General features: G+C 30.0%; 1 protein-coding gene across 2 annotated transcripts in view; it reads right to left on the reverse strand.

Moving 5' to 3' along the window:
* Nucleotides 1-3,070: 3,070 nt before the first annotated feature.
* The window catches only part of LOC142322449 (uncharacterized), an 81,640-nt gene continuing 60,115 nt past the window's right edge, over nt 3,071-24,595 (reverse strand). For both annotated transcript variants that reach the window (XM_075361549.1, XM_075361548.1), the window contains exons 10-12: nt 20,565-20,819; nt 12,770-12,993; nt 3,071-4,209 (exon numbers count right to left, since the gene is read on the reverse strand). In XM_075361549.1, the coding sequence (XP_075217664.1) occupies nt 3,204-4,209; nt 12,770-12,993; nt 20,565-20,819 (1,485 nt within the window). In that variant the 3' untranslated portion in view covers nt 3,071-3,203. The remainder of the gene's footprint in view (nt 4,210-12,769; nt 12,994-20,564; nt 20,820-24,595) is intronic.

Here is a 24,595-nt window from a genome sequence, read left to right on the forward strand (position 1 = left end):
TGAGACAATCTCTTACTTTTACATGACGTTACATTAAACTTACATTAAAGTCAAAATAGTATATGGGGATAAAGTAAACTACACTTAAAACGTTAGTATAATTCCCAAATCATAGTTACCAAAATACTAACAAAGAACTGATAAATCCAGACGTTTTTATGATCTTATTCATGAATCAATAAGATGTAGCAATTCTAAATGTTAATACAATTCCAAACAAGCAATTAAAACATTGGGCACAATTTGATTAGATGTAATGTCTAGCGTACCTTTCACAGTTTTTCAGATTATAAAAATATGGAACAATATTATTAATAGCTACTGCAAAATCCAACTTATCTAAACACAGAGTTTAACATTTCATACCATTATAACTAATGTTATGAATAGCAATTACACAACTTTACTATATTTGTTAAATTTTTCACTTTTCTTAATCATTCTGTTTCTCCCAATCAAACAATATTACTAGCTGAAATCTAAAAAAAGAGTATTTTAATCTAATGATAAAAGTAATTCTATTTAAAAAACTAACTATTACACAAGATAAAATCCTTTCATCCCTGATACTGATTAGAATAAAACAGGCGACTGAATCCTCTAATTTGTTATACTGATATTTAAGGTACAGGCAACAAACATTACCAGATGTACTAGCTTAACACCAAACTTTATAAATATTTAACTGAATGAAAAAAAAAGGGTTATAGATAATTCAGGCTTAAGATATTTTTGTCTTTAAAATGCCAGAAACATTTAAAGTAAAAAGCTACAAGAATTCCACACCAAAAAAAAATGAAACGTATGCTATAAAACTTACACTTGTTCAGCCAGAAACTACAGAAACACTTCTGAATAGCTTTATTTAATTTGTTCCAAGATGATGTCGAGTTAAAAACAAAAAAAAATATTGTTCAGGTTATTTATTATATTCCATGATATCCTGCAGTCATTCAATACACCATAAACGGATTCTGCATAACATCCTTTAGTGTTGAATGTATTAAGCAATAACAACTTATGTCCTACTATGTAATGATTCCATTGCATATGGAATACATAATGAAATAACATCACATAATTATACTAACAAGATATTAATTAAAAATGTAAAACAAAATTTTATAAAATTGTTCCTAAAGATTGGCAAAATTAAAAAAAAAATAGGTCAATATTCTCATTAGGTAGGAGAGCGACTGTTAATATTTAAAAGTTAATGACCACAGCAGTCAATGCTACTTAAAATAAATTAACAATATGGTTAAATAAAATAGCAAAACAATTCTATAATAAAAATTATTTTCATTAGTCAGAAGCAATTATTTTCATGATGGATTTTTAATTTACTACAAACTTAAAAAGATACGAGTGAAGTAAAATTTCACAATATTAACATTCTTTAGCATGTACACACTCACTGCATTAATTAATTTACTGAAACTATAAACAAAATCATGAATCATGCATGAAGCATTTTTTTCTTTTAAATAATTTCCATTTTAAAGTACCATTCTAAATAATTTTTGGATCAGAAACACACATAACATTTGACTATAACAATAGTGAACCTTTGGAATGTAGCAATGCAGTTGTATCCTCTCATGATCTATTTACATTGCATGCAAAATTAAAAATACAGCAAACCAAAAGCTGTAATTTGTTTTTGTTGGAAAAAATTATTATGCTGCATTAATTCACGGGTAAATTTAATACAGCTATGAGCCAAATATTATAAATGAAAATAATGTCAAGACTACAGCACTGTCTGTTATGAGGAGGAGTTAATTTGTTCAATAAGGAAACTTTACGTTCATTATTTTCTTGAAACTCAAAACGAATTTTACATTTCCAATTTCTTGATTACGGGATCACAACTGATTCATAAGCGGTAAAAAAACTACTAGAAAATATTCACAACTAAAGATACAGAGAGCTTCAAAAGTATTATGTTTTTGCATGATAATTTTGCACAAATCTTTAATTGCTTTTCCTATGGCCCCTTGAATCAAGAAATCACATTTTTCTGTATTTTAAAAAATGGCTGTAGAATTTTAGAAATTATGAACTGAAACAAAATAAATGGATAGTTGAAATCACTGACAGGACAATTTTCTGAATATGGCGTGTGAAGAGGCTAGTGAGATATATACTTAAATCAATTTTTAGTTTTTTTTTTCATTTTATTTTTAATTCAAAATGTCCTTACTGAAAACATTTTTGCTGCTTGATTATAGTAAATCTACAGGGAAAATCCATTCAAATTCAGTTATTTTTTAATCATTGAGTCTGTTAATTTAGTAAAGGAAAAATAATGTATTCTATGTGTTTATTCAAAAAGGTATAACTACTTTCTTTCATTATAAAATATATTAAATAAATATATTTGATATATCAGATGTATTTAAAAAATACATCTGATCTTTGATGTACAAAAAAAATTACACTTTGGTATTAAAGTAATGTTGTATCATATTTAAAATAAATAACTATAATTAACATTTTTTTAAAATGCTGAATGAAAGTAAGTTGTAAATAATAAAATAATCACCATTTGTCTAATGGCTAAATCAATACAAAAAACCAGATGGTTTTAAAAGAACATAAATAAATTTAACAGATAATAAATTAAATACTAATACTCATAATTTAATTTATGAATTATTTTCTTATAAAATTTACATTATAACACTCATAATAAATAGCAAATTTTGCAAGATTGCAAATTAATTTTAAGCTTTTTTATTTTATTCACTTTCCTAGTGCTTCAACTTATTAGATCTGCATATAAAAAAATTGTAAAATCCTTTTTTATAAGTTTATAAAATATATAACTGCTATCAAAAAAACAAATAAACATACAAACATAGAATCAAATACAAAAAAAAAATTAGATAATACACTCTTTTTACAATTGTTTCATTGGACAAAATTTTCATTTGACTAAATGTACACAAACATACTTATGACAAAATTATATAATTTCTCAAATACATATTTATGTATTAACAGTATTAAAGAAAAGCTGTTATTCTCAAATAAAAGAAAAATGACATAGAATGACTCACTGATCCAGAATACGAGTAATTAGTTTATTTTTTAAAAACTATTTTCATTACTACTTGAATGACAATATTTAAAAATAAAATGTTAAGATATTTTACACAACTATATCTTTTTGTTTAATTTTTTTTAACAATAATGACTTACCAGTTATTAAAGCGTGGTCTCCAATTATTGTTTCCTCTAAAAAAAGGTCTAGGTCCCACATTATGTGTCTGTTGAAAATTTCCTGAAGGAGGACCGCCGCCAGAAGGTCTGAACCGAGGTGGCATCCCTCTTCTAGGACCTCTCCATGATTTAGGACCAGAACCTCTTGGTCTAAACACAGGGGGTTGTGAAATTAATGGTGGTGGTGCATTAAGAGGAGGAGGTGTATTAAGAAGTGGCATCCATGTTAAATCCTCTATCACACCGCCATCATCCTGTTCATCATTTTTTATGTTACTCACTGGATTATTTAAGTCCAAAATTTGGCAAGCAATGTTATTACCTTGTTCAACATTAGAAAAACCTGGCCCGGGCACTGGGTTCGGAAATCTTGGTCCTGCATTATTAGGACCACAAAACCTAGAGTTTGTGTTTGGAAACTTTGGTCCTGAACTATTATTTTGAGGTACAACATTTTCATCCTTTTTTGTAAGATGCTGTTCCGTTTTTAATTCAGGAACTCCTCTTTTATCATCTTCATTGGGGAGACGATTCACAGATTTCTGACTAGTGATTTCAACCCCGATGTTCCCTGGATGAATTTCTGGTTTAGTTGACATTGGAGGCAATGGAGGTGGCATTATTTCACTGAGTTCAATAATATTTTTTGGAGGAGAAGGATTCAACTTATGTAAAGGTAATTTCTTCTTAGGCTCTTCTTTTTCTTTCAAAGGAGACTCTGTTAATATTTTATTTGCTACAGATATATTAAACGATATGGACTGGCTCTGCCCACCAGTAAGAGGTTCCAGTGGACTACGTAAATCTGATTTATGAATTTTTCTGTTCAGCTGATTTTTCTGCAATGATGTCAACAATGTGGGAGGTGGTGGTTTTAATTTTACTGATGTAAAAGACCCTGGTAACTGAGGATCCTCTTCATCACTCATCTCCATATCAACACTTTCAACTATGTCTCTATTATCTGGCAATGGAATTTTCCTAAAACAGATAAAAAAATTTATAAATCACAGATTAATTTCAATAATCATGAAATCAGTTTAGAAATGAACACCTAATAAAACTGGCCAATAATATCATGTATACATGCAGTGACTTCTTTGACTTGAAAAACATTTGAGGTCAATTATCATACATCATACAACCTGCCATCTCAGCAATTACAAAGATAAATAGTATATAATAATAATTTTTTAAATAATTTTCAATAACCTTCATTTCCAGTAAAACATTTATATAGTAAACAGATCTTCAACAAGTCTTACTAAACTAATTTTATTAATTTAATTAATAAATTATAAATCTTCCTAAAACAGATGCCCATTTAAAACAAGCTTTTTTTATATGGTCCCAAAATAATTGTTACATACAACCAAATCTATGTTATTTGGAATAAAATGAAAAAACAGAATTTGCCAAAAGTCTGTCACAAAATTAAAGCCTACACTAAAATAGAATTTGGATCAAGATATTCAAGTTCCTCTCTTATCAATAATATAGCCCTTGATTATGGAAAGGTTTCAACTCTATATAGATTTCATAAAGACGGAGTAAACTTATTGTTTTAATGCTTCTAAAATGATGGTTTTTTTTTTTAATTTTACAAGTCAAAATACTGTTAAACAAAAACAAATTCCATTTTATAATTTGCACATTGAAACGGTTTTTTGTTATTATTATCAATAATAATAATAACTAGGAATTGACTTTGGTTATCAGTTTGTGTTTGCTACAATATAATCAGATTAAACAGCATTTAAGTAAAGGTACTTTTACATAAATTACACATATAAATACTATGAAGGCCAACCAGAAAATGGTACCAATTTTATGATAAAAAGAAAATCTATCAAATTTTCTGACCGGGGCAATCCTGTATCATATTCCTGTGTTCCCAGTTCACCAAGATAGTAGTCACTGTTTTAAGTCTTATCATTCTCTCCCAAACATTTTCCTCCAAAAAAGGTCTTTCAGTTTGATAAACAAATGATAGCCACTAGGGGTCAGGTGAGGGGGTACAGGTTGGCCGATTGAAAATTTCCTACTTCAGTTTTAAAAGCAACTGATGTATTTTCTTATTGGTATGAGACCATGAAATGTAACAGAGGAACAAAATGCTGCTAGACAACAGGCTTCTCTACAATTTCAAACAGTCTACCACAATTTTGTTACTGTTTTACAATGTGCATCAGTATTTACTTATGCTAAATGGACCATAAACTCAGCAAGGAAGGACGTTTTTGGTTCCAGAAGACAGTAGTCGTAACTATTCAAGTACAGACTCCTACTTAAATTTGTTTGGTTTGCATGGTGAACAAGGTAATCATATACTGAAGTTTACTCTCTGGTATAAAAATTCAGCTTTCATTCCCAAAAGGGTGATTGCACCCAAAATGAGCTAAATGTAGTATTTAGTTATTTCAGCAATTGAGAAGTTTTTCAAGGCAGCAGCTCAGAGGTAGAAAAGACAAAGGCCAAAGGTTGTTCGCAAGATAGAATGATAGGACCCTTACTCTAGTTTGTTGAATTCGATTCTTTGATGTGGTTCAGATTAATCAATGGGTTTGCGTCATCACTTATACAGATGATGAGCTTTTGTTAGTTAAAGAAATTCATGGAGTGAGATAGAGTTCAGGGCTTCTCAGGCTTGTAACATATTCCAGTTGTGAAGATAACAGCATAAGATGGTGTTCAGCCCAGAGAAAACTATTATGATATTGCTCAAAGGGTGACTGGTTGCTACACAACAAGCTTGTGTATCAATGTCATGTCATCCAATTAGGTATGTCCTGCTTCAGAAGTATCTACATGTTATCCTAGATGAGAATTTTCAATTCAAGAAGCTCTTTCAATATGTTGCCAAGAAAGTGTGATGCTGCTTTCTTTGGTATTTGTAGAGTAGCACAATTGGAGATAAAATTTTAGAACTAAGCATGATCTTTAAACAGTGTTTATGAGGCTATAATGCTGTATGCTGCACCTGTCTGGGCTCACCAAATGATGTCTGGGGAGCCCAGTGTCTCTTATAATTGTCAGTAATTGGTGGCTATACAACTGCCTCTTGCAAGGCAGTCCTTGTTATTCCGGATGTTAAGACTACTGATATCCTTGCCACTGAGTGCTAACTACACTATGATGCCAAAAAAGATAGGCCCCATCTGACCTCCAAGCACAAATGAGAAATTGAGAACCAAGGTTTCTGTTTGAACAGAAACCCATTCCATCCTCAAGGTAGGTCAGATGGGATGAATCGTCTAATGGCTGTCACGTTCATGGTATTTTCCTGTAGAGTAGTCATCCTGTATATCTGTCCAAATTACAAGTCTGTATGTACTAGAGTAGTAAGGGAACTTGCAAGAATTAATGCTGATTTGCAAGTTATTTGGAAAACCTGATGGGAATCGAATATACTTACTTAGGTTTCTGACCCTGCAGAGGATGGCTGAAATTTGATGCTCTAATAGCTAGAGCAACCTGGGTGGCTAGGAACCTGCTTGGGTGCTTTCTTCGCCAAGATAAGCATTTTTGACCAGGCATCAAACCCTGGTCAACTGAACTTATCATTTTCAGGATGAAGGTAGATTGTGTTAGGAACTCTGTGAAGACATTTGACTCGCTCTCAAAAGTAGACCAGCACAGAGAGAGATGGTAAATACGTTTTGTTAGAATTTCATTGAATTTCTTGTCTGACGAATTAAGAGTTGGATTTGGGTATCTATCTGTAGGACAAAATTGTTGTTGCAATCAACATTTGTTTAAGGGATATGGAATTAGAAATTAGATGTTTCTAGTAGATTGAAATGAATAAATTTTTTTGATAGTACATCTAGTTTGAAATTTAGTTATGGGAAATGGTTGTTTTGTGTCCATGTTAGATATAGGCGCGGAGATCGCATTTCCATAAACAGTTAATCAGTTAGTTGAAAGTACTACAAATTAAAGCAAGTGAGAGAAATTGGAAGAAGCCTAATGCGAAGATGAGAGCAGAGTTGAGTAAACACACAGATGGAAATGTTTGCTGAGGCATTTGCATTTGCATCGGTGACATTCTGAGAGAGGCCAAACTGATGACAGTGTTATGTAATCAGATTTAGAAGCTCTAAACGATGACCTCCGGTAAAGCCCATCAGTGCTAGAAATAGAGAGAGTGGTGTGTGGCAACTGGGATTGTCATGGCAGGAATCTTCTCTTACAGGGGTCAAAATGTCATGATATGTGCAAAGAATTCATCTCCATCTTTTGCATAATGATTAAAAAATTACAATGCAGCATCTTAATGGGGATTTTTAAATGTTTAACACCAAGTCTGCAAGAAACCAGCATAAATTTTTTTACAATTGAGATGAATAGTGACAATTCCATGGATAATGTTGGAAGAAGCAAATGAAAAATTTTCATTGATTTCATCAAATAAAATGCTGATCCTGTTAGATGAATTCATCAACATAGCACAACAAATCATTTATAATGGTGTCTTCAGCATAAACTTTCTAGATTTAATGGCAAATACCATCAACCTTCAACAATACGGAAGGTATTGTAGAAGGAAAACGTTCTACATTAGCGATTTTACAGTCTTTTAGGACCTAAGATGTGCAATGCACTATCAAGAAATATTACAAACCTACAGAACAGAAAAAAGTTTTGGCATTATTTAAAATATAGGTAAAAATTTAGACAGTACATTTACAAAAACTGAATAAATAAATACATTGGATTATTGGACATAATTTTTTTGTTCTTATTCAAAAATAACTTTATTTTATTTTAACCAACATAAAGAGGAATGTTCTGATAATTTAGCAAAATTACAATTATGTATTTTTTTTTCTGGATTAAATTTTATTATTGTATTTTTTTTTCTGTGAAAAATAGATATATTGTGGATTACTTCTTGTACTAATTATATTTCCATACTTGGGGCTTAAAATCTAAACTGAAAGTTACTTCAAAATTTAATAATAATATTTACATTATGCGTGTGAAAAATGAACATATCCACGTGTATATTTATTTATAAATCAATATTAATTGAATAGTGAATCCACCTACGCAGTAAAATATACCAAAGTATTCAAATCTTAATAATCCAAAATATGAATCCAATTAAGCAATAAAATGCAACAAAATGTTCTTACCTTATTTTGATCCATTATTTAATTGTAAATTAATATGGATTAAATTATTAAATAGAAACAGAGCTATGAAATGTTAAATAAAGTCTGAATGCTATACACTTTTATTTGCATACATTATTGTTGTATACAATACAATAATAATCTATTACATATATTACTGATGTACACGATACATCAATAATAGCATCAATTACAAAAATGGAAAATGTATATGATTCAGACCTTTTTTTTAAATAATTTAGATTGAAATATATACAAAAAGTCGAAACTTTAAACCAAACTACACTATAAATCTTTTATTTTGTAAAAAAATTATAAAACAAAATTAACAATCCACAATAAGTAAAAGAAAAATAATTAAAAGCTTACTTAAAAGCAGTGAATTAAGTTAATCAAGTTACATAATAATAAAAAATATAAAACTTTCATATTAATAACCGATTATAAAAATGAGATATTTAAACAAAATTTCATTTTATAAATTTGCCAATTAACTTGTAAAAATTATCTGGGTGTTTCAGAAAGTAACCTCCATTGTAGCTTAGCGCTACTAGTAATGTTAGTGGTGCCACTACTGAAACATCAGCGTACTCTCTGAATAAGTGCGCTTCCAGCTGTGTTAGTGTGAGCCGTGTACTTCAGCACGTTTGATTGTTATAACCTAAAAACATGAGCACTGCAATAAAAAATCCTACAAAATACAAGGTACATGCTATCATAAGATTTCTTTGAGCACAAAATGTTTTGCATCAGACATCCATCGTCAGTTATGTACTGTGAATGGCCCAAACGTTATGAATGACGCGATGTAGTGTGGCAATGGGTATGATTTTTTAAAAACTGTACCCCCTTTTTGGATACATGGATGTTTGTTTGAAAGACAAACATCCAGGAAGAAGAGAAGTGTGTTAGGCTTTCTATAATGTGAATGATGATCTTTTCAGTGAAACTGATGAAAAAATGCATCAAAATCGAAGATTTAACATCTCTGAACTTTCTGAACAATTCCCGCACATTTCTTGTATGGATTTGTACAAGATTGTCACCAATAAATTAGGCTACTGGAAGTTCTGTGCTTGGTTCCAAAAAATGCTCACAGAGATTCATCGAACCAAACAAATGGGCTCTGAATTAGACTTCCTTTCAAACTATGACATGGAAGGAGAAAGTTTTTTAAAGAGAACTGTGACCGGGGGCGAAACTTCAGTGGCCTACATGAACACCAAAACAAAACAATCGACTGAATTTTATGAAGGGAAGATATTTGTAAATTAGTGAAGCGCTATGACAAATTCTTGAGTCTAAATGGTGAGCATGTTGAAAAATGGTTAAAGTTGTAATTTTAAGTTGTATATAATAAAATATTTTTATTTATACAGGTTTTTTATATGTAGGTTACTTTCCAAATCATCCTCATACTTATAAAAGTAGGACGGTAATATTTTACCATTGGAGAAGAAATCAGAAAGAAATATTTGCTAACAATAACGCAAAAACAAAGCATTTCTGAAACTATATTTATAGAATAAGTAAACGACATGAATCCTTCCCATTATTCAGAGGCCTTAAGAACTTGCCACTACGTCATATATATTTCTATAGAATACTAATGACATATTATTAAGGCTGTAAACAGGATAGGATCCTTGGTACTCTGGCTATGAGGCCTTTGCGGCAAGCAGTTAGACTAGTTCCTCCTAGGCCAAGAATTGAATTATTTAAACATTTTTATTCATAGGTCCAAAAATATTTAATCACTTACCCAGGGAATTTAAATCCATAGAAGACTCTAAAAGGTTTTCACTATCATTTTATGATTGGTTGTTGTCAAATGAAGATCTAGAGAGTTTTTTTAATTGATTGGCCTGTGATTGTGGGTGGAATCAATGACTCTAAAATTTTCATATTTTTATTAATTTTTATTTTTGTTATTATTTTTGTTTCAATTTTTTATCTAGGATTAATTTCATTTTCAATTTTATCACTGTATTCTTGTATTGTATTTATGGTTCTGATTTATTTAATCTGTATGCATGTACATTTATTTAATCTTATCACTAGCTGCAATTTTAGTACTGCAAGATCTGTATTGTGTAATTATTTTTTATATTCACTTGGAAATCCATACTTGACCATTATTCAATAAATGGTTAGTTTATTATTTTGCTCATTGAAAAATAATGGATGTTAACATACAATACAATTATTACTATAGGGAGTACCTAGTTCCACAAGATTATGTAAAAATTGTTTACTTTTATTATTTTATATTGTTTGGTTGTATGTCTACTAAGCTTATGTATTAAGAATTTATAACTAAATAATTTTATTTTCATTTGTAATCTGTTTATTTTGTGGAATAAAGATTATTATTATTATTAATTCTTTTCTTTACTCTCAGCAGCCTAACATATCTTGGAATTATTTTTATTTCCTCATGAGCAATATAATAATATGAAAATCATAGAAATTTCAGATTTATTTGAAAATTAATAAGTTGTTCAAGCAGGAATATATTTTTAATTAGTTATAGAGAAAGTGACCAAGTCATCACAGAGGTATTCCTTTGATGACTCATACTTTTCAATTTTTTTAATTGAATTAAGGGTAAAATAATAATGTATTAAACGTAGTAACGTAAGTATTTTTGTAGAATAAAATTAACAAATTTATCATTAATGCAAAAAAAAATGTTTATATCTTTTTATTTTATAATGTTACAAGCTGGTTTATGCTTAGATTTTATTGTTATTTCTTTCTTTTACTGTAAGTGAGCTAGAAAAGCTTTAAAACAAATACTATATGTTTTGTTTTAGAAATAAAATATAATTTACTTTACTACACTAAGCTGTTTAATTAATTATAGGAAAGCAAAAGAAGTAAATGGTAATAATTCAAATACAAGACGAGATAAACAATTTCTGATGTCATTCTATTTACAGCCTCTGAATCACCAACAATAAGTTAACAAAATTTTAAAGAATTGATTAGGTTATATACATAATAACCCAAGGACTTCTTTAACTCCTTTCACTAATCAGATGAATAGCTCTTACAATATTCCAGTTAGTGATTTTTAATTTTATGTTTGTATGTTAAATGATTTCTTGGAATGTGTCCTCAGAAAAATTTCCAAGTCTTAAAATGTGATTTTGCATCCTACACCTTCTATACAATCTAGCAAAACTTTCTCTGTTCTATTTTGTTTTTGTTAAAAAAGTACATTAAAATTGTTTGTTTTTTTAGAAAGTAAGGTAAAAACTTGGGTTGTGACCTTATCTACTACTCCCAGATACTGAATTACATCTATTTGATTTCCTAGTAAAACTCCACTTTCAAGATTTGATTATTTTCCAGAATTTTCTTTTCTTCATGATTATAATCTATGTATAATATTATCATTTTTTTGTTGTAGAATAAAATATTGCAGCACAGTTATAAACTAAAATTGGACATTCTTCATTCTATTTCATTTCCTTCTGTATCTTTACAGGTCTAATGGAAGCTAGTGTTCTTATTTTTTTCATTTGGTTTTAAAAAACTTGATAAAACATGAAAAAAAAATTACATACCATAACAATTTTAAACTTGTTTCATAAATATACATAGTAAGAAAACCCATGTCATTCAAACAAAGAATGATACACGCAATGAAAAAAGTTGGATCATGTAACATACACCATAAAAGCACTGAAAAATATACACCAAAGTGAACAGAAACTAACAAGATGAACAGTTCCCTCACCAAAAACCCTGTTGGGTTAACAAAGTAAGAATTGGTCACAAAAGAAGATGAAAACATTAAAAAAAGTAACAATAACAGCTCAGGGCTAGAAAGAGGTCACAGGGTAAAAGAAGAAGTCAAGGAAAAATGATCATTATAATAAAGTGTGAGCTTTAGTGCTTACAAAACATTTTGGTTTGTAAAATTGGCATACAATTTTGTATGCCAATTATAGTAAAACAATTTAGTCTAACGAATAAATGTAAGGAAAAGATGTATATTGGTAATTACTTAAAATAATTATTAAAAATATTTATTAACTTAAAAATATTAACTTACTATATTATAAATAATAAATAGTATTAAAATCACATTATTCTAAATTCATCGTAAACTTTTCACTATGATTCCCATTGCTAATCTCACCATAACTGCTGTGTAACAGCAATATTTTCTTCAAAAATTCATTAATTTTTTGATAAACTACAAAATTCTCTTACACTGAATGTAAATTTTGGAACTCACAGCAGAGTATCCAAATAAAAAAAAATAACCCAAAAATCTAAAAATAAGACTACTGCTACTAAACAAGTTGTATTTAACCTCGTGCAAATATACCTCGTTCAGAGAAATTATTACTAAAGATAAAATTGTATTAAATTTTAAAATTAATTATTACCTATAATCAACATCAACAGGTTGTGGTTGCCATTGGTTATTGTCATTATTCAACGGAGAACCAGTCAGACTTATAAGATTTCTGTGGTCAATTTCAACTGCTGGTGGAGGCCTCAGCACATCGTCTTCACTACTATCTTCTGGTACTGGAATTTCATAGTCCAATGAGTTTCCAAAACCCTCTTTATAACCTGGTGGTGAATTAACACCTTCTCCCCAACTTGCCTAAACAAAAGTAATGGTAAGTTAATATGAAAAAAGAAACCTAAGAAAGGAAAAATAAAATATCTTAGCCATCTAAACAAACCTCATGTTACCAATTTGCTTTCCATAATCTCACAGGCTAATATTTTAATATATCACATTTGCTATTTTATTATTCTATTAAACCAGATCACCAGTGGTGATACGTTATAAGCTGAACTCTCTAAAATGATTAAGCACAAAAAAGTAATAAAAAGTAAATTCTTATAAATTAGGATTAGCTACAGTGATTAGACAATAGCATATTGGTTATTTACTGTAAATAAAAATGGTAATACAATGTTATCTTTAATGATAAGACAATCTTTTATTTGAAAGCAGGCAAAAATTTATTTATTTTAAATAAAAAAATATATATATAAAAACAGAAAAAATACCAACAGCAATGAAAGTTTAATCTCAACTTGAAACTGCTTTGAAGTAGGGAAATAGTTATAATTAGAGGCTTTTCAGTAGGAAATCAAAAACATCCAATAACTGTAAATAAAAAAAGTACAGCTGCTAAATTAAGCTACGTTAATGGTCGAATAAGAAAATAAATAATAGCATTACCTTATTTACTTTTTTAAATTATGTAGATTATTTCATTTTCAAAATGTAAGTACAAATTTAATAAGCAAGTGAACTATTAATTTATACAATGAATTACTCTTTAATTTACTAATCAAGACATACACACAGGTACTTTTGATACCTGCTGCATGCTCTATTGGGGACTGCAAGTTAACACACCCGTATATAAAAACTATATATATATAAAAATCCCCTACACTAATAAAATATTTGAATTTTCAGAAAATTTATATAAAATTCAATTTTTATATAAAGAATTAAATAATAATAAATTATAACATTTTTAATATTATTAAAAATAGTTATTATTAATATTATATAAATATATATACATATAAAATATAAACAAATAAACATCTAAATCCACCAGTTACAGTTCAATAAAAGGTAAGAATACTTGCCTATTTGTCTGTAGCACTTACAGAGCTTAACTCCATCATTAGCAGACCAATTTTTGTAAAATTCAAATATTATAAATAAAATATATAGTTAAAAATAGTTTTTTTTTTAAAAAAAAAACCATAGTTAAAATGTGAGATAGTTTATTTAACCATGGTGTGAACATAAGTTTTAAATATGATAATAGTATATACATCATACTAATAATAATTTTAAAATTTTAACTTTTTTTTACAAAAATAACTATATTTTATTTATAATTATGTGTATTCTTAAAAATGTCTCTGATGCTGATGGCACTGCAGACATATAAGTGAGTGTTTTACCTTTTATTGAACTGTGCATTTAGATATTTATGAGGGTCATTGATATGTAAACCAGAATTGTTCTGTGTGGATTGAGGAACAGCAGTAAATGTGGTAGGGCACTGTGGGTAGTAAGGTGGATATGTGTGGAGGGGAACAACTGGCCAGCCACATTCGTAGGTAACATTCCTGTCAGTAGCAGAATATCTGAGCAGAAGGTATCATCATCAGTTGTGTAACGAATTAGCATCTTTTGAGCAAAAATTAGCATTTTTTGCCAACAAAGGTGTCAAATTCTCTGAAATTTTGACTCAACTCTAGGCACAGTTTGGAGATGCTACCCTGTCAAATGTTTAACCGAGCCAAAAAATTTTGAGGTGGCTGTGATGCAGTGGAGAACAAAAGTCACGAATATCATCTGCAGACCATTGTCAATGATTCAGGAAGTTCATGACCTTGTGGAAGATGACTGTCACTGAAAATACATCAGAGGCGGGTGTAAGTGTGACAACATTATATGCACACTCCCAAGAGTGTGCATATAATGTTGTCAGACACTCTTGGATGCCCACTGGGCTGGTTTAGTGGTTAACTCATTGCAAATTAGTTGATGTCGAAGTTGAGAGTTCTAAGGTTCAAATCCTAGTAAAGGCAGTTACTTTTATACAGATTTGAATACTAGATTGTAGATATCAGTGTTATTTGGAGGTTGGGTTTCAATTAACCACACATCTCAGGAACTGTCGACCTGAGACTGTACAAGACTACCCTTCATTCACATTCATATATATCATCCTACGAAGTAATACATTACAGTGGTTCCAGAGGCTAAACAGAAAAAAGAGACACTCTTGGATACAAAAAAGTGTTGGCAAGGTAGGTTTCACGTATGGGTATGTGTGGGTTCCATGAGACATAGAGAAATGTCCGAAAAGATATCTGTCAACAGCTTATGAATTGCTTTGAGGTGAAGGGAGGCATTTAATGGCCGTACTGTGACCTGCGACGAAATGTGAGTTCACAACTGCACCCCATAAAACAAAAGAACAGTATGGAGTGTTGGAAAAGTGAGAGGAGCACTATCAAGGCCATAAAACACTTAGCTGGAAAATTTCTGGTAACTGTCTTTTGGTAACTAAAAAGGTATGCTGCTGATTTACTAACTGCATGAACGAAGAACCGTAAATTCGGCATATTACTGCCAATTGTTAGATGATGTCAGGGCTGCTCATAGCAACAAACGGTGCCGGCAACAGATTCACAACATCCTCCTACTCCATGGCAACTCAGACTCACGATAAACTCACTAAATTCATTGGACACTTCTTCAACACCCACAGAAAAGTCCAAACTTGTCACCAAGTGATTTCTACATGTTTGGTATGCTGAAAGAAGCTTTAGGAGAGGAAAGATTTAAAGACTATGCCGCAGTCGAGCATGCATGTGTGCAATTGGTTGCTGAGGCAGCCATCATGTTTTTTTGATGAAGGAATCAGGAAGTTACCTACCCAGTGGAGAAAATGTGTTCCTATTGAAGGAAACTATTTAGAAAAATAAGGTATTTATTTGTAATTTTATCTAATATTAATGAAGCTCTAAACTATATTTGAATGACCCTTGTATTAGTAATTGTTTGATATAGTGTTATACAATGTTCAAAATACACACACACACACACACACACACACACACACACACACACACATATATATATATATATATATATATATATATAAAAATTCTGTATTTTTTAAAAATTGGATAATAAATGAAATAAATAAATTCAGAGGATTAAATTCTACTTATTAATAGAAAATTAAGACAGATTTGTGGGAGCAGGCATCCCATAGAGTTTTATCATAGGCCCCACTTTATATCTCACATATAGATCAATTAATTAGTAACTAGTTTAATTCAAGGTAATTCTACTTACTTTATATGAAAATAGATAATGTACAGACATAACTGAACAACGATACACCAATCATCTGTTCAGGTAAAGCTTTATATCTGCAGATCACGAACTGTCACTTTTATAATGAGTCTACGAGCAATGTACATATAAGTAGAAATTGACTGAGCAAGAAAAATTTTCCTGAATTTTAAAATAAATATAACAAGAATACAATTTACAACATACACATCAACAATAACACACCAAATGAAAATGTTAGCAGTGAATTTCTGTGGATTACCACAAACAAATATTTTCACAGAATAGATACATTAATGACTTCTATGATGTGTATTTGATGTATATGAAACATAGGTTACACGGTGATGCAAGATAACAAACCATGTGATGATGCGGAATATAAAGATTGTCTAATTTTTACATTCCGAGCAGTGTTATTTCAACAATAATAAAGAAGGGTAACCTTAATACTAAAATAGAGGAAATAAAAATCAACTTTTCAAAATCAAATCTTCAACTGAAATTGTAGTAGCCAGAACAATCAATATAATAGTGGCTGAAGTTCTGTATTGTGATAAAAACTCTTTTAGTTATGCTAATTAGTATGGTATAAGCAGCTATCAAGTTTTATTTCATTAAAAATTATTAGTCAGAAAAATTAAATTTAAAAAAAATAACTTCTTTGACAAAAAAAAGATATTAAATAATTTTTAAAATATTGTTTCCTTTTAAATTAACAAAAATTATTTAAATTTAACACACCCAATCCCTTGCACACGCATGGATAGCCCAAGTTTTTATATTTGGCCTTTAAATGACTGCAAGGCTACATTCACACAGGGTATTTCACACATTCCAATCTGTTTGGATTCGATGCTTGGTATCTTCTTTAGTATTTCTATGGCATTTTATTAGCAGTACTGGAATAAAGAATGTTCTTATTTGTTTGCCCACAGCTTAGGTGTAACATCAATGTAATTTTATCATTTGCTTTTAATTACATTATTTTTTTAATGTATTTAAGCGCTATTCATTATTTTTGATAAGTCATAATAATTCATTGTTTAGTTGCTTTTCAATATTTTTTTACTAAACAATGCAAGGACTATTTACATTCGCACGATTAGATTTTTGTATTTTATAAATAATCACAATTTTATTGTGAATAAAAAGATTGATGCAGAATATTCATGTCTGGTTAACAGTAATAGCACATTATGAGTTGGTACCTGATAGCATTCCTACGGGATCTATCCTTGGGCAAATATTATTTCTGATTTATGTAAATGACTCGCCGAACTCAATATGTCTGTTGAGGCCAATTACCTTTGCTGAAAATACTACAATGGCTTTTACAAATCTAAATTATTCCATTTTCTCCAATTTAGTTACTATTGATCTTATCAAAATGAATGAATGGTTTTTGGCTAATGGCTCGCTACTTAATTCCAATGAAACACAAGCAACAAGGTTTCAATTGAATCATGGAACAGTTACTGATACCCCATTGAAATTTTCAAGCTCTGCTTATTTTTTGGGTCTCACAACTGATGATGCCCTTACTTGGAAGGTCTAGGTCCAATCTCTGTCATCTAAATTAAACTGGGCTTTTTCAGTTGTACTTACACTGTCATGTATAATGAACAAGAGAATTCTATTGATGGTGTATTAAAACATATGTATATTCCCTTTTAAATTATGTTGTTATTTCTTGGGGTAATTCTGTTAATAGCAAAAAAGATTTTATTATTCATAAAAAGATCATTCATGTGATTTTTCAACTATACTTGGCGATTCATGAGAGTTCTTTAAGATATTTTAGAACCCTCACTCTTCTATCATTTATATTTTCCAGGACTGTACTATTTACTGAAGATAAGCTATCAGAACTGAAACATAACTCCGACTTTCATACTTGTAACACCAGGCACAAAAATGTCCTGTCCTCTCCAAACAACAGGAAATTTTACGCATAAAAAAAGATGCTGGGTACTGATTTCACAGTATATCTAGAACAATATTACTGTATCTATTTTTTTTCAAACATTAATAAACATATATGCTAAAAAATTACACTAATGAACTAATCTATATTTTCAATAAACAATGAATAAGTAAACAAGAAAATGTACTGCAGCTAAACAATTTTTAAAAACATCATCTGTAGTCGATTGCCTGCCGTCTTTTATTAGGTCATTAATAAATCTCAAATAGTTATAATGTTAATGAAAATCTCCAACGTTAAGTTGGAGTTTCATTTCTTAGGGCTTCTCATTCTTCCTATTTGATCTTACCGGTAGAATTTCTTAGCAAACACGTCCATTGTCTTCACTCGCTTCTTCTTATATAACTTTCGATGTAGAAGATGCTTCATAAGTATCTTTCTCCAAGCGTTTTACACAACACTTCCACAATCATTTACTACCATCCATTTGCATGATAAAAGAAGTCATCTTTTTTTCATATCCAGAGGCAAAGATTCTTCTGCAATTATACCTTCTCAGCTTATAGCGGGAGAAAAATAATAATAGCAGTCAAGTGGGGATTCCAATAAACAGAATATTTTTAGATTATTTATACCAGTTGGTGAGGTCTTTGAAAAAATTATAACATTAACCATTTTATACACGATTATAAAAAATGTGGCCATTGTATGTTTGTATAAAACAGCGACTGCTTTGACATACTAGAAAAAACGGACGGTTATGTACAAAAAACTTAATAGAAATTTATTTTTGTAAGGTGTCAACAAATCAGCTGTATATAAGTAAGAAATTATATACTAATTGAATACCACAGAAACTTACCGGTTTACCAGCCCATAAGCTTGTTAAAGACCGGGGAAGTGAAACTGTTATTAAGAACAGTTCTTATTACAAAAATTACTTTTAAGAAGATTTAGAGACAAAGCGTTAAATTTTAAAATTACCAAAACTTTTATTCTGTGATTAGTTTTCAATATTTAGTTGAACTGTACTGAATGACTACATTAGTTCATTAAATTAAATTTATGAGGGATAGGGTGCCTGGGTTTACCCAGCAGCTATCTCAGCCTTGTTTGGTTTTTACACAATTCCTAATTAGGAAACAGTTCATAAACATGGAGTATCACGACCCCATAAAAAAGAGGCTCCTCTTCCAGAAATCTAGAAACCGCTAATATAATATCACAAATGGAACCGGCAAGAGAAGAATAAAGGAAATGATCAACTCACAGCAACTGTCTCTGATCACAATAGTTTCCCTTCTTCCACAAGACTATTAAGAGGTTATACTTTTGTAATGGGATATTACATAGTTATAAAATATTTCTCATAATGTATGGAGCATTTCACATTTTTCTTGTTTTCACTCAACAATGTAGATATTCCATCATATCCCTGGAATGTTGAGCGGGTTAAATTATATAAAAATACACAAAAAAAGGACATAATATTTAGTAATTAATTTTTTTAAGATAGTGTAATCTGAACACATGTTTATCATTTGGAAGGGAAAACTTACAAACTCATTCACTGTCAAAAAAAAAAAAATCCCACATCAGCCATAAATGACAAAATATATAATTTTTAACAGTATACCTAACTTATTGACTACAAAGAACACTTTTAATCAAATTATTAAATCGTAAGTATTTTCTTTCGATGTAATATATTGTATTCTGTCAAAAAAAAATGTTATTTAAAGTCAAGTTACTATCTGACCACAGTCAAATTTGTTTTAGACCTATATCACAGTTTTGGTTGATGAATGAAGATATTTTCAAATTTTAAAAATAATTATTTTTTTAATTTTAAATTAAATTTTTCATACAGGTTGGCAGTATTTACGTTTTTCACATGTTAGAAAAGTAGGAGTCATTATTAATGGCAATACATACTGCTAAAACGGTACAATGAATCAAGCCTTGTCGCTCTCTTTGTTTACTGTATTTAGAACAGAATAGAAGCAATATTATTCATAGCATTTGCTTAAAAAAGAAAAAAAAAATTCATTTTACTAAAATCAATTTGATATATTAATAAGAGAAGGACTGATGAAAACCATTAAATTAGATAGTGCTAAAAGTTTGAATTACAAGTAGTATTTTTATATGTTCATGACAGTGAATGGGTTAATCAACCGGGACATAAAATATAGCTACTTGTGAACACTCGTGTAATAATAAACACATATAAAAGCTGTATTCAGTGGTAGTCATGTAATAATAGGAGATGGTATCAAAATTCAAGAAAAGAATCCACACTGACAGTGTTAAGTAAAAGTAATAAAAACTGATTAAAATGACTCGTGACTAAATAAAATAATCATTTTGTTAAATGAGTTCAAACAATAAATACCTGTGAATCACTCCACGAAGGAAATTTAGGAGGAAGGTTTGAATTCCAAAGTTTTTCTTGGAAATTTTCATCGATATTTGGTGGAGGTACTGAAGTATCAATTACAGGAGTGTCTATACCAGGCGGTTCAATTTCATTGGATGTAACTCTATTTGCCTGAGTGTTGTCTTGCGATGGCATTAAGGACTTTAAAAAATCAGCTAAACTGAATCCAGTATCATTCTTTGTAGATGATATCACCTCTATTGGTTTACCCTTCACAAAATAACATACAACAAAAATTACAATTTAAAAAAATAAAAATACAAAACAATATGATTAATTTTCCAAAAATCTCAAAATATAGAATTAAACGTATGAAAGTGAATTAAATGACAAAAAAAATCTTACTACTTATTATAATCCTGTTTTAATATATAGAATAAGAGTAATAACTTAATGTTATTTATACTGAATATTTTGAGGTAATTAAAAAACAACCATCAATTATTTCCTTAAAAACCATTTATATTTTATAAAACACCATTTTCTTGTTAACCAGAAAATGCTTAACCTAATTTCTAATGAAATTAATTAATGACAATTAATAAAATTGTTCTCCCACTATGAATCATAAGACCTTGCCGACAGTGAGGGAGCATGAGTGCTCAGTAATACAGATTAGCTGGACCGAAAGTGTAACCATATCAGAGAGGTGTTTGAGAGCCAGACTAAGGAAAGATTCCTGAAAGAGGGCAGCATCTCTTTCAGTAGTTGTTAATGGTGTACATCAGCAGCACTTAAACAGCCATATCGTCACTCAATCTTCTGATTACTGCATAGCTGAAGCTGTGCAGTACTCAGCTCAATGGAAAACTACAGCTGTTTTTTTTTAAGGAAATGCAGCTCTCTGCTTTTTCATTTAAAAGAGATGGAAGCGCCTTCCTTGGTAAAATATTCGGGAGGTAAATTAGTCCCCCATTCAGATCTTTGGGTGGGTACTACTAAAGTAGGGGTCATCAGAAAATTAAAAAATAACATTCTACGAGTCAGAGCATGGAATGTTAAGACGCCTAAAATAGTATGGAAGGTTAGAAAATTTAAAGTAGGTTAAATGTAGATGTAGTAGGAATTAGCGAGGTTTGGTGAGAAGGGAAGAACGACTTTTACTCAGGTGATTTTAGAACAATTAACTCAGCGTCAAACAAAGGGCAGGCAAGAAGAGTATATTTCATAATGAAAAAGAATATACGGCAGACGGTAGAGTATCTCAAAAAACTTAGCAATAGAATCATTATAATCAGGATAAAATCAAAATCTACGCCGACAACAATTGTTAATGTCTATATCCCTACAAGTGCCCAAGATGACAATGAGTTAGAGTGCGTAGAGAAATTGATTAAACAATTAAACATATAGAAGGAGATGAAAATTTAATAATAACTGGAGATTGGAATGCAAGCATCGGAAAATGCAAGAAAGGAAATATTGTGGGCGAGTTTGGGTGGGCAAAAAAAAAATGAGAGGGGACTGATTTATTGAGTTTTGCACAAAGTATAGTTTAGTAATTGCTAACACTCAGTCTAAAAGTCATAATAGAAGAATAGTGGAAAAAGCTGGGCGATATTGCAAGATATCAGATAGATTATATCATGGTTAAGCAAAGTTTTAGAAATCAACTCGTCGAATGCAATGCATATCTCCAGGAGCAGACATTGATAGCTACCATAATTTAGTGGTAATAAAATGGAATGGGTTTAAAAACCTCAAGAAAAGGTGCCAGATGAATTGCTGGAATTTAGAGAAGCTTGAGGAAGAGGAAGTAAAGAAGATCTGTGAAGAGGACATTGCAACAGGTCTTAGTAAAAAAGATAAGGTAGAAAATACAGAAGAAGAATGGAAGAATATTAAAAAGGAAATACTTTTTGAAATCTTTTGAATCTTGGAGAGCTGCAACAAAATTGATGACTAAAAAAAATTGTTACTCTTTTGAAGAGTTGATTTTTACAAATTCATGTGTAGAACATAAAACGCTTGTTAAGAATTTATGTTGATGCTTGTTCTGAATTATTGCTTAAAAGTTTTTTTTTGGATAGTGGACTGTATAAATAATGGTTATGAATACCAATTGTAAATATATAAGATTTGTATTTTAATCACAATTTGAAGTTTATAAGTATACACACACAAAGTCTAATAAAGTATACATTGAATGCCTAGGAATACAGACTAAAAAGAATGCACATTTCAATATATGACACAGGGAGTATAAAACACCAACACAATGATTCTCCAGACACATACTGCTGAAGACCAGCAACACTCACTTCCACATGAAACTAACCCTCCATCATGAGCGTGCACATACACACACACATGCACATGCACACACATACACAAACCCTAACATAACTGAACTTCTGCCCTCCTTAAAATGCTTAAGCCAAACACAGCACTGTGTTCGACTCATGCAGTCATCCTTGTATGATTGGTTAAGCATTTAGAATGTTTCCGTGAAAGTTTCCCCAGTTTTACGCAAAATTTCACGGAGGTGCATTGTTACTCCAACTCCTTCATTTTTGCTTTCCACTAATCTGATGAGCAGCTTATGCATGACCTCACTCAACTGATAGTTCTCAATAACTAACGCATAGATCAGAACCCAGTAAAAGACAATATGTTAGCAAGATATGCAGCTAGGTATGCACGGTGGTCGGAGTATGCAATTTAAAAAGTTCAGCCAGTTTTTGAACAAACATCGTATATTCAGCTGCTAGAATGCAATTTGCTTACTATTTATTCATATAATATCGTATAAGTAAGAAACAGAATAACACAACTTTGAACACAAAAAATATTTTGAGACTTATGGTTAGTTTTATATTTATTAACAGTCAATTTATTTAGTTAAATAAATAATTAACAAATAATTAATTTAATAAAATTACATTAATTTTATTTATTTAATTCCATTTAAATAATTATAATAATCATTACCATAAAACTATGAAAAGTTTTTTAATATTGAACTTGGTGACTTTTTCATTTCACAATATTCTCTTGAATTAAATAAAATTCAATTTGCACAATAACACTGTAAATGTATTTATTCATGCAAGGTAAGGAATTTAGTTTACATCAAAACAGTTATCTTTCAACTTTTCACTAAATTCAATATACTACAACAGGAACTAATACTAATGGAAAACCTTAATGTAAAATATATACTTAAAAGAGCTAATATTACTGGACTACTGTTAGAATGGTGATTTGTTTTTGTACCATCATAATAACAGAATGGCTGCTCTGATTTCTATTAGTAATCAATCATTTTTATAACAAATATATACAAGTGACCAAGGAAACAAAACACTCTGGAAAAATAGAACGTCAACCTATAACCTATAATATAACCTGTATTTCTCAAACTGAAAACCAAAATTATTCAACATACATCAAGCGGAGAATCAAATAAATCTTGAAAATAGAACCGAACGTTAAAATTATTAAAACAGAATTTAAATATAGATTGTAAAATATTATTTTGTTTAATTTTCATGAATATTTCCAGCACAAGTTGCTTTTGTTATCTATTTTGGTATAAGTCGTACTTCTTATTGGATTTTACTTTAACAATTTTCTAAGATGAATTAGCTGATATTACTAAATTTTTATCTGTTAAAATATCAAAAGAGCACATGTACGTTAAAAAAAAGACCACATTAGCAAAAAAAAAAAATGTTGTTTCACCATGACAATGCACTAGCACATTTCATCAGTCATCACAATAGCTAATATCAATGAACTAAAGTTCAAATTGCTTGCTCATCTGTTGTATTCACCAGATTTAGCACCCAGAGACTTATTTCATAATCTCAAAAAATGCTTTCATGGACAACAATTTAAAAGAAATGAAAAAGATACAGATGCTGTTAAATTGGTATTTTGAGGAGCTTGACAAATAGCATAATAAAAATGGTAAAACTAAATTAAAGCACCGGTAGGAAAGATGTATTAGCTTTGTGGAGATTACATTGAAAAATAAAACCAAA

Source organism: Lycorma delicatula, chromosome 3 (genome assembly GCF_047948215.1).
Source record: "Lycorma delicatula isolate Av1 chromosome 3, ASM4794821v1, whole genome shotgun sequence".
NCBI classification, from domain to species: Eukaryota; Metazoa; Arthropoda; class Insecta; order Hemiptera; family Fulgoridae; genus Lycorma; species Lycorma delicatula.